Here is a 15218-nt window from a genome sequence, read left to right on the forward strand (position 1 = left end):
CATTGTTAATCTTTTATTTTATTTATTTTTTTTAAAATTAATCGAACCCGCGAATACTTGCACGTCTAACCACATACGGTTTGTTTTTCACTGATTTACACCGTTCAAGGTCTCCTCGGTTAATTTGTGTGTTCTATTTTGGAAATCAGAACAAATACAAGCGCTGGCGGCTTTTCTCCGGATGATAAAATTGCTATGAAACGTTTTTTCTACCTTTAAAGGAAATTGCACAAAACAAAAGCGGGTTCCCCTTCTATTTCTCGTTTGATTAATTTTAGATTATACAGTATTCATCGCTGTCATGCATCCGTGCTCTGATGGTGGTCACCTACAGTTACATATGAATTGTTTAAGTGTACTCGAAATTATTTCTATGTAATGTGTTCGAATTAATCAAATATGCATTTAATTTTGTTCCACATATCTTTTTTTTTAATCTGGTAGTGTAAAAAAATGACATAATAATTTGCTATACACTAATTAAAGTAAAGCAAAAAGGCTATGGAATGCGTTTTTAATCTGAAATCTCAATTTTCTTCACATAGGGATTAAAAAAATATCATGACTATTCGCCTAATAAGATTTATTGTCTTTATGAGAGGTATTATGTTACGTCTAAGCGTATAACAAGTTTCTAATTTCTTTTTCAGCAATTTTTTTCCTCCGCTTTCTTCGTTATTCCTTCACCGCGTATGTAATTTAGTTCAATTTTTTTTCTTCGTGAAACACTTCAATTTTTTCTTCGTCAAACACATCTTTCATCTTTTTGCGGGTAACCTGCTCACGGAAAATAGAAGTACGCACGTTTCTCCCCATTTCTAAGAAATATTGCGCACTTTTTGTTCCATTTCTACATCCAAAATCAATCAACTGTTTCTATGTAGTTCTTCATATCTTTAAGGCTTTTTTTTCGGTAGTTAGAGTTGCTAAATCTTCTGAATCTTGTCAAATAACTCAAATAGTGGAAGTTATGCAGTTACTTTAATTATTTTATTAATCCTATTGATTTATTCTCTTATCGTTTGCAGCTTTCATAGCAGCTTCAATCAGCTGGCAGTGTAGCGCAAAGAAATTGGTGCACTTCGTTATTGGGACGGGACCATCTTATGCCCAGGAATATCTTCACACTTATCATAAATGAAGGAAACGGCCCCTTCACATTCTCTTTTTTCCATGTATAACTCCTTTGACGACAGACGCATAGTACCAAAAAAAATATGATGAAAAAATAACTCTTTTGCTCAAATGAGGAACGGTGGTAATGCTTACCATACACTTGAGTGTAAATATTTATAAACATGGTGAAACGTCTGTCTCTACTCTTTAAAAGAAGCGCGTAGAATTAATCGTATACGACGTTGTGTTGTTGTCGATTCTTTACGCCTCCATCCGCCCACATGCACTCTCTTTCCCCCTTCGTTGCTCTCGATTATTGTCCCTATCCTGGCCGATCTGGCGCCGCCGCTCATTCCGCACACCACTGCGCTAGTGTGCTCGTAATATTGCAAACCGTTCACTAATACACCACACATCTGATCTGCTTTCAATCCGTAGCTATTCTGAGAAGGCACTATGGTTGCAGCTGGCACGAGTGCCGTACAGGACGAGCTGGCGCAGATCACGAGCCTGAAGTCGAAGAAGAGTGACTTTGAATCAGCTGCTAAGGAGGCCGCCAATGTTGAGCACCTGACGAAGGTGAGGCATTTTCTTTTCCAATCTTTTTTCCATTCAATGAAGAGTTCCGACCAGAAAGAAGGAGCTTTCGCTTCGCAGCAAACTCTCATTCTTGGATATGAACCTGCGTGAAACGTTGGCGATAATTTGCTAAGAACCCATCTTTTGTAGTTACAGAGAATTTTCTTTACTAGAATACTGCAAATCAGATATTTCGCAAATAATCCTCTAGAGAGTTCAATGTAATGCTGTTTTGGTTGATTTCCTTGATGCCATTTTTTACAGTTTAATACTATTTAATTTAATACAATTTAATACTACAGTCTATTTATTCCCCTGTCGAAATATACGATACAATCTTTTATTCTTTAATCGTCTTCTTTCTGTGCACTTCCTTAAGATTTTAAACCGAGCTTGGAATTAATCTGATTCTTGCTCCCTAAATGGTTAATGTCGAAAGAAAGATTGTAGTGTTCTTACCCAAAGTGTTCTTTCTTATTGTTCTTTCAAGATACTTTCTGTTTCTCTCAGCTTATATTTTCTATTTCTTCCTCGTCGAGATCCCAATAATCTTCATTTTCTAAGAACGTTTTTCACTTCAATTCTAGCCCAGTCATTGAGCAAAAAACATTTTGTGGCTTCCAGATATTCGCTTTTTTAAATAGGTTATGAATCGAGAATTTAATTTCTTACATATATTTCGCTACAAAACTCGCTGGAAAATTAATAGTTACTGAAAACAAAAAACAAATGACTATGTCTGTTGGTTTTAGAGTACAAAGAGAATATTCCGATAATTACATGATTTATCAGCAAAACAGTCAAAAAAGTCAAAAAATACAAGTAAAAAAAAGACAAATACTTCGAAAGAGGTAGTACTTCGTTTCTCAATCCGCATTTTGAAATCTTTACTTTGGGATATTTCTGTCCAAACTGCGATCATGCAGTCAAATTCATGGGAAAAGTTCTCGTTTCGTTGTCTCAAACCTCAGATGAGGGTGGGAAAATATCAGCAAAATAAAAGAAAAGAAGAAAAAGAAAAGTGACAATGATAACTGGGAGGTTCATTTCCGGGTCACTCTTCGCTTGTCATACATATTTGTGGAGAACGTATCAGCGAAGCATTCGCAGCAGTGGTTCTAGCCATCCTCTGCACAAATATCGTCGATGCTTAGCAAATATGCAGAGTATTGGGGCAGTTGGCGCAATCCGAGATGGGTTTTGTTGCCAGGCGTTGAGCTGTTAATAATAGAAGAGTGCTTACGCTCCTGGACGTTTTCCCTTTAAAATATTAATGGATAGGATTTTCTTGAAGACTTTCAAATGGCCGCTTTGGTCAGTTTTTTATTTTCCTTTTCCAAGACGTAAACGTTTTTTCATAGCAACTAATTCTGGCCGCTGCTGATGCCGTAATTTCTTTGGTCCATCGATGCCGCAGTGTCGAAATGTGTACGTCCTATGCTGACTCATACTCACATCCGGCTATTACAGCCGCAGGGGACCTTTCTTTCGTAGCAAACGTTATTTGGAATGGGAATTCGGCTAAGGCGAATCGTTTCTGTGTGAAATTATTACTTAACTATTAATTATTATAATCAAGGATTACAATTATAGAAACAGAAATCATTCATACATAATTCAGTCCTAAACTGGAAAGAGTAAGCGAAGCTAAGACGGTTTTTGTTTTCAGATCGAAGATGAGGTACTACAAGCTGGTAAAGTCAAGGCCAACAAGGAGAGGTGAGGTTTTCATCTTTATATGCCTCGATTTTAAGAGTCCCACTTGGCTTTCTCACTGTGAACATACTAAGCTCATTTGAACCTCGTTTGATGCCTAACGTATTTTAAGATACGTACCTGATCTCTCCATCTTAGCTATTCAAAATAGGCCTCGTGTTTTTGAACCTGACTGTTTAAACGTATTTCGTTGTTAAGATGTTCTGCTTTCATTCGAACATTCGAAAGTAGATATTTTTATTTTTCAGTGATAATTAAAGTCTTAATCGTCTTCTTACCCACAGAGTAAGTGCATTTCGATGTCCATCTTAGCTATTCAATGCATTTAGGTTCCTGGCTGGAGGACAAGAGGAAGGAAGCGAAGAAGAAGAGGGCGAACGAGATCCTAATATTGTTCGTGAGGACAAGAAGAGAAGGAAGGAGGAGTTGCACTTTGCTCAGGTGATTCTGACGACTTCATCACTGAATCTCTTTTCTTTTTGTTTCTTATTTTATGTCCACAAGTAGATCAGCCGCCATCTTTTTGGTTTTAAATTTGAGAACGCATTGAAATCTTGAATTGAACTGAAAAGCAATTCACATATTGCATAAAATTTTTCTGATTACAGTGGTTTTTTAGGTAAGATTTGTAGAAAATTGTATGATTTTTACCTGATATATGCCACATTAGTGTGTGATTGCATGGAAGGATGGAAGACGGAGAAAACTGAAACCCTTCCCAAACCCTCCAGGCACACTTTGTCTCAACTCTTGATTAAATTCGTTTAAAAATGAACAACAGTGGTAGATAGAAGAATAAGTTTTGCGAAATGACTTCTGAGAGATGTTCTGCGGGATGAAATACAAAACATGACAAAATTTCTGCCTCAAGTTCTTGTATAAGCGTAGGAAAATTATGGATAAAAACATCTAAAAATCCAATGTTTAACAATGTCAATGTTAAGTTCAACAGTTTTTCTACACTTCGTTCTTAACCTTCCGTATGACCTTCTACGTAATCTCGATCTCTCCATCTTTTACATACATATTTCGCCATTCTTTTATTTTATATTATCATTATATTATTATATTTTTTTTCTTATTTTGTGCTCTACACATGCTCCCCTTACAATGTAAATTCTATTAAAGTTGTTGGGGACATCATATTTCTATGTTTTAGGTTGGAGACCTGAAGAATAAATGGAAGACTGGTGACGTAGAAACTGCCGAACAGAAGGAAGCAGAAGAAAGAAAGGATCTCGAAGTTCTTAAGGTAATTTAGCGAGCAAAATGCAAAATGTTGTTGTCCTGTGTTATCGTGGATTTTCTGCCTTACTTAAATGTAGCAACTTATCATTATAGAGCGGACCTTCAGTTAAAGAACGTTTCCACGAACGGAACGAAGCCGATGCCGTGATTGAACGTCAATGGGATCGTAGCGAATTGGACACAGCTGGTAAGTTTCACATCTAAACGTTCTATTCTTAGAAGATAAAACTGATTACCGTACGTATGGTACCCTCGGAGCAATAATTGAATACGTAACATGAATTGTGTGTAAGTGTTCTACAGTAACGTGTCTGCCCGTGCACAACCACAGTTGTCCCCGTTCAAGTTCCAAGTCGTCTACACACTTGCATCCAACACTCAGCTTCACCTTGCGCTTTGCTATTGCCTAAAATGAATTAGACAGCTCAGAGCTCTTTCTATTTAAAGAAAATCAGGATGCCGTACGTGCTTTGCTTTCTTTGATAAGGAGACGATATTACGAAGGTGATTTTAATGAATTTCGACATTATTTTATTTTTGGTTGAAGTTTCTGTGCAGCTGTGAATTCTTTTCCTTTAGCTCATGTTCGGCTAACGTTAAAATTTGTGTTTCCTTGTGAAAAATTTCGAAAAAAAACGAGTTATCACACTCTGTAATAGGAAGTCCAAAAGGAATTCTGATGATAGTGTCTGGAAGTGCATGAATATTTATTGCAGGAGTTGCCGAAGCACGAAAATCATTCATGCAGGGTTCTGCTTATGAGACGGCCGCAGTCGAAAAGAGCGCTAAGGACTTGGAGGAGCTTCAATTCAAGCGTAAGTAGCTGTTCTAAGTACAAAGTTGTAAACAAACGGGAAGCGGCTGATGGTCATCAGTGGCAACAAACAAATTTGAATTGAACTTGAATTTGAACTGATTGACTTGAATTTGAACGAATTTGAAGCGATAATTCATTCGTATAGAAAAGATAAAAACATTTCTTCTTGAAATGTTATATCGAATGCTTGTCTTAGAAGAATTATCTAGAAAATATAATAAATAAATAATATAAATGGAAAAGTGTGAGCGAACTGCTGAATTCTCTCTCCTACATCAATCATTTACCAGACTACATCTATCTAAAGTTGATTTTGTGGTGGTTGCATCGTTGGTATTCGCAATTAAAGGTTGTTTGCTCGCAGTAAAACAAAGAATAGCAGCGAAAGTAAATGCACATCACAAATTCTCTCCTCCTTTTCCATTTATGAAGTTCCGACGGCGTACAAGCTTCTAAATAGATTTCTGGCTTACTTATATGGGATGTACATGGGATTATTTATATTTTGTTTTTTTTTTTGTTTTGTTTTGTGGACCTTAACACTCCAATGTGAGATTGTAGTTAAGTGCGAAGACCTCAAAAGAAACATTTGTGGTCTCGTAGTGAACTTGAAAGTATCTAAATGTTTTTTTACTCGCTTTCATGAATACCGGCTAGAAATTGCAGTCTGTTCAGGGGAAAATTTTCACAATTTTTAATTGTTTGGTGGTTTAGTTCAAGAATTTGGTAAACCCATATGAGCTGGTCGAAAATTCAAGTTCTTCTGGGATAGCTTCATTTGATGCTCTGGGAATCTTTGAATATGTATCAAAATGTTTGAAGTACACTTTTGATTGTGGAAGAATTTATTCGACAAAAGCACGAAATTTTTTAGAAAACGACCTTTCGATGAGATCATTCTCAAATTATGTATGTTTTCTTAGACGTTTAGAAATTTGAAGCGTTGAAGCAGGAAGGAGTTGACGTCACATTTTTGTTTACGAGTCCCTAACGTTTACTATTCGTTTGCGGTCTTCTTCTGTCCCTCAACCATTTCACCGCCAGTGGAACATGTGTACCCTATTAATCACAGAGCGCAGTAAGAAAAACGCGAACGAAGACCTTGGACGACGCACAGGCGAACGCAGCTGCACCCAGTGATTTGCTCTGCGGAATTCGCGGTCAGCTGGAAATCCTCGAAAAGCGATGAGGGGATTAGTTTATTACTGGAGAAGCTATAAACATTGGCAGCATTTGTAGCCGTGTTAGCTTAGCTGTTAGTAAACAAGTAAGCACAGGTTGCTTGAGCATAACAACATATTGTTAACAACAAAAGCATTAGTAGTACTGTAAAGAATGCTCATTTGTGTGTTTATTGGTTCTAAAACTCTACGCCGTAAAACGCGTCTTCAGTTAGTGTTTAATGTTCCGAATTTCTGTGAAATTGGCCCACATTTTATTTTTTTTCTATATTATTTATTCCATAACGTAATGCTCGCAATGGCAACTGTGGCAATGAAGTGTTCACACTTTGAAAGTTCCTTTTCTCTTGGAAATTATTCTGTTTTTGTATTTTGTTTCGCACTGCAAAGTGCAGTTTTTACTGGATATGACGGCCTGATAGCGAACATTTTGTAATTTCTTCGATAGTTTCGGCTTTCGCACAGATATTTCAGCATCGAGCTTTCTCCGATGTTCATTTCCCAGTAATTTTGAGTTGTTCTCTTATCTAGACCTTGAAAAATTCCGTGTCCTATCATTGCTAATCCCGATGTCTTTATGAAAACTGTCGTAAGCTAATCTGGGAATCCTCCTTTTCAAAACGAAGCGTTTCTTTCTATGTGGCGTCGTCGAAATTCTATACGACAGCAGCTCATACAGCCTTTGATCACATCTTCACACTGCTGAGTCAGTCCTTTCTTTCAGAAGTTCAGCTTTCGTGATATCAGCTCTGAAAACACTGGTTTCTGTTGTTGATGGAATGAGATTCGCTCCGATAGATTTCTCTCATATGAGTCACCCCGGTCATCCCTCTACCTTTTATTACCGTTCTCATCTGAATATGTCATCCGTTACATTAAGGAAACAAATTCATTCCCGTTTTGGTGCTTTGCCACCATTTATCCCTTTTTATTTATTGGCACTGGGAAGCGTGAATAATGTGGTGGGATACCAACGTCAAACTTTTGTATGTTTATTGTTTTGTGTCGAAACGTTCTGGCCGCGTTTGACGGCTGTTCACATTTCAGTCAAAAGTAAAAACATCGTTTATTCTGCGATACGCAGACGTCCAACAAAATAAAAGATCTAACAGATGATAACTCGATCGAATGCAACTTGTTTTAGAACTGCAAGGATTTAAAGAGCGATTCGAAAAAGGAGAAGGAGATGTGGACGTACAAAAAACAACCGTCGACCTTGGCGATGTTCACCTTGAGGGCATCAAAGCAGCCTTTGAACAGGTGTTTTCTTTGCTTTTTTTAAAAGTTGTTTTTGCGGAATATTATCGATTTTGTTATTCCACCGGCTGCGGATCTTGGCTTCGGATCTTCACGACATTTCTCCATAAATCCGTCTCTCTTCTGTGTTCTTTTTTGTCGTCTTCTGTCGTCATTGCTTCCTCCTACGCTTAATCGCATCTGTTCCCAGTTCGACGACCAGCTGTTCGGTTCAATGTTAGTGTCGTGGATCCCTCTTGCCAGATTCAACCATGCATTATCCACTTTCTCTGCTTCGTTCTATGAATTGTTATAAACAGTCATCACTCTTTCTTCCGAACGTTTCTTTGGCTGACGGTAAATTTAAATACAGAAAAATCATCCTTCTTTTTCATCCTTGTCTCAAACAAATGATCTTCTGGTACGGAAAGCTAAGTTGTGAGAAAGCTAGACTTATGACCCTCAGATCCATTATAGTCTATTGTTCTTGCACATCTTTTCGATGTGATCTTTTCTTCACATCCCTAAAGATTGTAAGATGAATCAAGAAAATATTTCCTATGAAATACACTTACTAATTAAGGGCGAAGAAGAAATGTCACCAGAAGAACGTGCAGCGCTCAAAAAGAAAGAAATTGAAGCGGAATTTCTCAGATACAAATTGGCAAGACGAGCTGCAGCTGAGAGGGCTAAGCAAGAGGTGAAAATTTCTCATAGTGCATCCTCAGTTCCCATCCGAGAAAATGTTCTTCTAACTTTTACATTCGCAGGCTGAGCAGGGAGAAGTTTCTGGTGTGGCTCCTGGAGAAGGTGCCGCTGATGTCGGTTCCATCAAAGATCGTTTCGACAAAGGTGAAGCCTTTAAAAGTCAGGGAGCAGATGGTCAGTATGAATGTTTAGCGGGGAATTAGAAAAATAGCAGAGGTAAATAGTAAATATAAATAAATACTACTCTAGGCAAAGGTGTTGACGTTGAAATCAAGATGGCCGGTAAAGCACGTGAGAAGTTCATGCAAATTGATGCCTCTGGTGCCACGCCAGTTTTACCGAATCAGTCCAAGAAGGTACTTTTTGTAATTTTAGCCGTTATCCCAAAATCTCCTCAGTGACCTTTGCCACTAATTGTTATTTGCCTTTTACATTATTTATCTGCATTTCATTTGAGAATTTGTGTTCCTAACAAAATGTATCTTATATAGTATCATCTATATAAGGTGTTATGAGGTATTATATTATATAAGGTACGGTACACATGGTATAGTCGGGTGAAAAGGACGTGAAGCTCGGTGCAGTTCTGTAAACGGCTGTGTGCGATGCGCCGCGGTAGAGCTCGCAATTCGAGGCAGGACCCTCCACTCACTGCTCAGTCTACGTAACTGCACCGAGTTTCGGGGACTCGAACTAGACGTTAATATCATTAAATTATTTCAGCATGAACCAAGCAAGTGGGACAAGAAGGAAGACCGACCAGCTGCGGAGATTATAAACAGGAGAGTCACCGAAGACTGTAAGGAGATTTCTAACTTTTTGTCCGTCCCTAAAGCAAGGTCCCATGTTCTCTACGCGGCCAATTCTGTTGAAAATAATGAAAAAAGAGGCCATTTCTCCTAATGACTTCAACAATATCGGCAATACCGTATGCAACTACATACTCTGTACCGGAGACTCAAATATGATTTACTTGCTTAAGTGTTATTGTGTGCTTAAGTAAGGGCATCCCAAGATGTTACTTGTTTTGTTCAAAATATTGTTACAAGCATAATATTACTATACTAATATACGCCTTTAGGCCTTTTTTTGTACATATCTGGAGACGCCAGTTTTATTCAAATGGTTAGATAGATATTCCTATTTACAATCTGAAAATTGGGTCAAATATGAAGCAACGCTCTAATGTATTTTCGAATTCCAGATGACGAGCCTGAGGATGAAGATGCATTCGATGTGAAGAATCTCATGAACAAGTTCAAGCATATCGGCGAGACATCTGCTGCCACAAGTGCGATCAGCGCGTAGGTTTTGCTATCACTCTGATCGCTTGTTGCAGTTAGAAGCTCCCCGAAAAAGAAAACAGGAAGTGAAAACCTTTTTTAAGCCCTTCATTTCATTTCATTTCAACCTTTAGTTCGAGGCTTGAAAAAGTACATGTAGGTTTAAGAGAGGTTATTGCAAAAAAGCGTTTCCCCACGCGAGCGTCAGAATATTGGTTCACAAATTTCCGTGAAATATCTTGAAAACTTCTCCAGATTTATTCCTTGGTGAATTTGTAAAAATAACAGTATTGATAATTATGTGCTTTATTCTAGAGAACAACGCGCTGAATTGGAAGCAATCAAAACTGAGGCAAAGAACCTTAAGCAAAGGTTCGAACAAGGAGTTGAAGATGACTCCGATTTGGCTGAGGAGAAACGGCGGCAAATGCAAGAAGAATTTGAAAGACTTAGAAGTGAGTTTTCCTCTATTTGCTGTTGGTGAAACTCAATTAGTATGAAAGCAAATCGGGAAGTTGAATATTGGTATTGTTTGCCTTGTTTGCCGAATTTGTGTCCGTTATTCGTTACAATCTTAGAAGAACGGGAAGAAGCTCAAAGAAGGCTTGAAGAGGAGCGGGCCATGGAGCAGCAGAAAGAAATTGAGAAGGAGGACGTTAATATCAAAGTATGTCCTCGTATGTATTACTTCGGATGCGTAGCTAAAGCGTGTCTGTTTAGGCTGACCACGCCTCAAAGATGGCAGCGAAATGGGAAAAGATTCAGGCAAAGGAGGCGAAAAAAGCCGAGAAGAGCCGAATGCCGGAGAAGAGAACGGCGGGGGTGAGCGCTTTGTGGATTGTTCTTGGATTCACAAACAGAAGTATTGTTATGAACTCCATTTAGCACACATAGATGAGCTCTGTGTAAGTAACTGCAATGTTTACATACCTCACCTCTCCCTTTCAGGGTAGGCTTTGTTAATTAAAAAAAAAAGTTTGGTTCGTCTTCTTAACAGATGTGCTTCAGTTTTTTAAGTGAAAGTGGTCAAGTGTTATTATTTCGATTAATCATGACACATGAATCACTTCCTCAAGCTTCCTGGAGAAGCGCGCTTCGATTGGGTAGGTACTGAACATGAAGATAATGTCTGAGAGAGAGAAAGAAAGAGATAGCATAAATCACTGGGAACAATTTTTGCCCGAGCGAACAAAAAAGTCCCGACTACTTTTCAAGAAAGGGGCAGGTGTAGCGCAGTCGATAAGAGTAACCACTGTGACTGCGCGATCGATCAATGGTTCGGAACCGCCCTGTTGCCAACCAAGCTTTCGGCATCTCCGTGGCGATTCAGTTAGCACTAGATTCGTCTAGGAGACTCTTTTCCTCCCTCGTATGTCATTGTAAGGCTGCACACACGTTCATGAACCCCAAACGATTTAGAATTGAAGTCGAACGCAGTGGCGCATCCTCACAGAGATTGCTCGAAGCTGTATCCTTTAGCCTCAGTCCTTTATTTATTTTACAAGGACAAATTTTGTTGAGTTTGTTGTAGGTGGCTCATTCTACCACAAATCTATGAAATACACTAATTCAAGAGAAATTCATAACATTTCACCTTGATTTGTCGATATATTGATTGCCTAGAGGAAGTGGCGTAGTTGATTCGTCACTATTTCAGTTTGCTGCTACAGTATGCTTCGGTTTAGTACTGAGTTGCATACTACTACAGTACTGGCATCAGACAGTGGTTCGGTTACCTCGTTAGATTTGATGAAAACTAATATTAAAAACGTCACTGCCAACACGTGGAGCTAATTATAATGATTAAATTACCTCATACTAGTCTCCTTGAGTAGTATCACCGTGATTATTGTTCTACACATATGCCCTAACCCTTAATTTTGCATATTTTTAATATGATAACATGCGATAGTGGATTCCTTGCAGGACCAATGAGCACACAGAGCACTTCGCACTTCTACGCATCATCTTTTCATCCATCCATCCATCCATCCATCCACACCACAACACCTGTGTCTTCTTCTCTGCTACGATTGTTCGTGTAGAATGATCCGTGTACTTTCACGACTCATTTCCTCTTAGCCACTCTCTTTGACGAAATTTTTTCTCTGAGAATAGTGTGAGCAAGGTTTTACCTCCTTCGCTTTTCTCACGTCCTCTCTTAAATTTACTAGTCCACGGAGTCGTCTTTGAATGTTTAATCGTCGTTTCTGTATGTAGATTTGACAACGCTCGTGCATTTTATATTTTATCAATGTTTTTTCTTTTTATTTTGTCGGCGATAAAGGTTATTAACGTGATTCGCTGTACACATGTGAAAGGTGTGCGGTGGAGCGTGAGTAACCTACTAATCGATTGAGAGTATTGTCTACTAACCGTACTAGTACTTTTTCTTCAATTCCAACAATAACCGAACAAAAATCGATAATTTCCCCCTGAGCGCTTTAACTGCATGTTTTGAGGCCATCTTACAACGCGCTCACCGGGGCTTTATCCCATTCTCCGGGGATCAAGCAACTCGTCCAGGTCCCGCGTTTTAGTCCCAATGGAAATGGTGTGCATTCGGGAATGTGTGAATGACCAATTTTTGCACCATAACTGTTCGAATTCCAGTCAGGAAAAGAATAGGATCGTCCTAATAAGCCGATCAGAGTTCTAACACACATCTTCTACGCTAAAAACGTTCCATGTTCACGTTTTATTTCACAATTTACTTCAATTCTGCAGAACTATTGTGAATGCATTCCGTTTCGTTCATATGTTTATTCAAAAGGCAGTTCCAAACGACCCGCTGTCATGCGGATGATCATACGTAACAAATTTGTGTGTAACAGGCCGATGACATCAGATAATTACTGAAATAATGATTAGAAATTGCTGAGAATTTCGCTTTTCTGCCGGAAATTCGTTTGCAGTCAGGACATTCGGACAATCATTCGTCGAATCATTTTCATCTAACACTCTTCCAACAATTTTCTTTTTCGGAAATCAAAATGCACGCATACCACTGGTTTTTTTTTTACTGGATCAGGTTACTCAACCATGGGAGCTTCTCCTCTCTCCTGAAGAGAAATTACCCATCTTGTTGCCAATAATAATTACGTCACTGATTGGTCCTAACAGTTTTTGGTTTGAAGTGTTTAACATGCATGGTCAGGATGAAGTTCTTCTTGTTTTTCTAGCGTTTCGTGATGCGCCCACAACCAAAGTGTGCACTCTGTGACAGCACCGTGTACCGAGCCGAGCAATTCGGATGTTTTGGCGTACTGTATCATGTGAACTGTTTCCGATGTACTGTTTGTCGACAGGCGCTTCGGTGAGTTTCTGATCAAATTTTCGCATGATTTGAAATTTTGCTTAATACTCCTATCATACATTACGATCCTCTTTCCCATTCGCACTCAATACACTTAAATATAATGAAAATCGAAAAGAGAGGGATATCGCGATGAAATCTGCTGTCATAAGAAACTGTTAAACATTTCTCCGTCAAGCGAATTCCAAATGTTCCCCAACAAAGATTAAAACATGAGTTCTCACAATTTTTGAACTTTTTTGTCGACGAGGGATATGGTTAGTACTCTTACACAACAATGGTTTTTAAATACGTCTTCAGAACCAATTTACCAAGTTTTTTTTTACCAAGCGTAAGTGCTGAATATTTGTAAGCTTTGATGAGAGTAATGCATAACTCACAGATAACAGGATGCTTTCGTGGATTCGGACATGCTTCGATCACACCATTTTCTTTTAGAAGTCTCTAATTTTCAATCGACGCCATCTTTATTGAGCACAGTTAGTATTTCAGCACCTCACAGGTGCAGAAAGGAACTTTCTCCCAAATTAAAGGTTATGGTAAGGCTATAATTTTTTTGGAATTAGCACTCTCTTGTGAATTTTTAAGTTGCAAATCCATTTCCTATGTATGTGGTTCACTCTTATTCCATAATTTCTGCCTTTAAATATCCAGTTATAGAGCTCTTTTAACCAAAACAGCTAAGAGGCAAAAATTTTGAGATTTTACTAGATTTTCTAATGTATTGAGGACAAAACAGAAACGATTGGACAAGCCAAAAATGTTTTTCTTTGACATCGTTGACTTGAAAAAAACGAACACTAGCGGCTTAAATAGAAAACTTATCATGGTGTTTATGTTTTGTTTTGAAAGATCATGCCAATGCAACACCTCTTTCTCTTCGAATAGCGCTGTTAAAACCTCGAAAAGTCTACGAACTGTTTGAGTAGTTGATCCGTCTGTTTCTTTGGGTCGATCAATTACTGGGATTCCAGGGTCGAACGAGCTCATCGAAGCAAAGACGGTCGTCTCTACTGCCATGTTCATTTCAAGCTTCTCGACAGCGAAGGACGACCTCAGGTAGAAAAATCGATGGAAGAGAACAACAACATGGAAACTTCAATAATTGAACGATCACAAGCCTAAATTTTACTAACACTGTACTGTCGCCAATAGAAAAGTGCTTTCCTCTTAACACTAGCCTCATCGTACTGTCATTGATTTATTGATCTTTTAACAACATTGCCAATGTGGTTGCCTGAACAAAGCGTGACCAACAATATGCTGCACATACGAAAGTAGCTCATAAATTTTGACATGATTGAAAACGCCGTGTATGTATATTTAGATATAATAAACTATCAACTGATTAATTCTTTTTTTTTCAAGATTTGTGTCTTACTGGATGGTATTGGAAAGAAATCTCCATGCTCTCACAAGCATGTCTGAGGCCATAAGAATTTCACCGCTTCAGCAGTGAGAGGTATAATAAATCTGTAGATTGTCACAATTTATAGCGGTGATTTTAGGCACAAACTATAAGTATTAATTCCGCAGTGTAACTGATCCACGCAGAAAAATTATAGCCATGGGATATCAGAATTATCTTGCTCAACTCAAATCTTCAACATCTCTGGAGTTTGGAGGTTTTCGAACCCGCTGAGCTTAACCAACCCTCAACGTTAACAGGCTGAGGCCCAAATTTGGATGAAATGAAATGCAAGCAATCCGCCCGCTCTAGGCTACAGCCTTCTAACGTCAACACACACAGCTGACGCTGTGAAACTCGTCCCTCCCCCCTCATTATTTTCTGAGGCATCAATCCGACACAATCTGATCAATCTGACACCATCCGATGACTTATGCCACCACACCTTGCATATTGGACCCGGGGCACCAATCTAACCCTCTTGGTCACATTTCTTCGCATCTTACTGCTTTCTTGCGCCGTCGCACCAATTCGATGCCTTAGAATTCATCTCTCCCCACTTTACCCACTCCAGAACCATTGAATTGAACCGAAGAGATGCATACAAAAG

General features: G+C 38.6%; 1 protein-coding gene across 2 annotated transcripts in view; it reads left to right on the top strand.

Annotated features, from left to right (window-relative positions):
• RB195_003802 (uncharacterized protein) overlaps positions 1–14325 on the top strand; it is a gene marked incomplete at both ends in the record, with an annotated part of 28938 nt that extends 14613 nt beyond the window's left edge. The window contains 17 exons of one of the 2 annotated variants that reach the window (XM_064201608.1): positions 1583–1695; positions 3365–3414; positions 3741–3852; positions 4571–4663; positions 4753–4846; positions 5376–5474; positions 7802–7917; positions 8477–8593; positions 8664–8775; positions 8851–8957; positions 9325–9400; positions 9806–9905; positions 10200–10339; positions 10463–10551; positions 10605–10706; positions 13067–13200; positions 14175–14325. In XM_064201608.1, coding sequence (XP_064057489.1) covers positions 1583–1695; positions 3365–3414; positions 3741–3852; positions 4571–4663; positions 4753–4846; positions 5376–5474; positions 7802–7917; positions 8477–8593; positions 8664–8775; positions 8851–8957; positions 9325–9400; positions 9806–9905; positions 10200–10339; positions 10463–10551; positions 10605–10706; positions 13067–13200; positions 14175–14325 — 1805 coding nt within the window. Of the gene's footprint in view, positions 1–1582; positions 1696–3364; positions 3415–3740; positions 3853–4570; positions 4664–4752; positions 4847–5375; positions 5475–7801; positions 7918–8476; positions 8594–8663; positions 8776–8850; positions 8958–9324; positions 9401–9805; positions 9906–10199; positions 10340–10462; positions 10552–10604; positions 10707–11810; positions 11820–13066; positions 13201–14174 lie in introns of those variants that run through there. The other variant, XM_064201609.1, reaches the window with a different exon arrangement.
• Between the last annotated feature and the right edge of the window lie 893 nt (positions 14326–15218).

The sequence above is a fragment of the Necator americanus genome, chromosome IV, assembly GCF_031761385.1.
Source record: "Necator americanus strain Aroian chromosome IV, whole genome shotgun sequence".
In the NCBI taxonomy this organism is placed as follows: domain Eukaryota; kingdom Metazoa; phylum Nematoda; class Chromadorea; order Rhabditida; family Ancylostomatidae; genus Necator; species Necator americanus.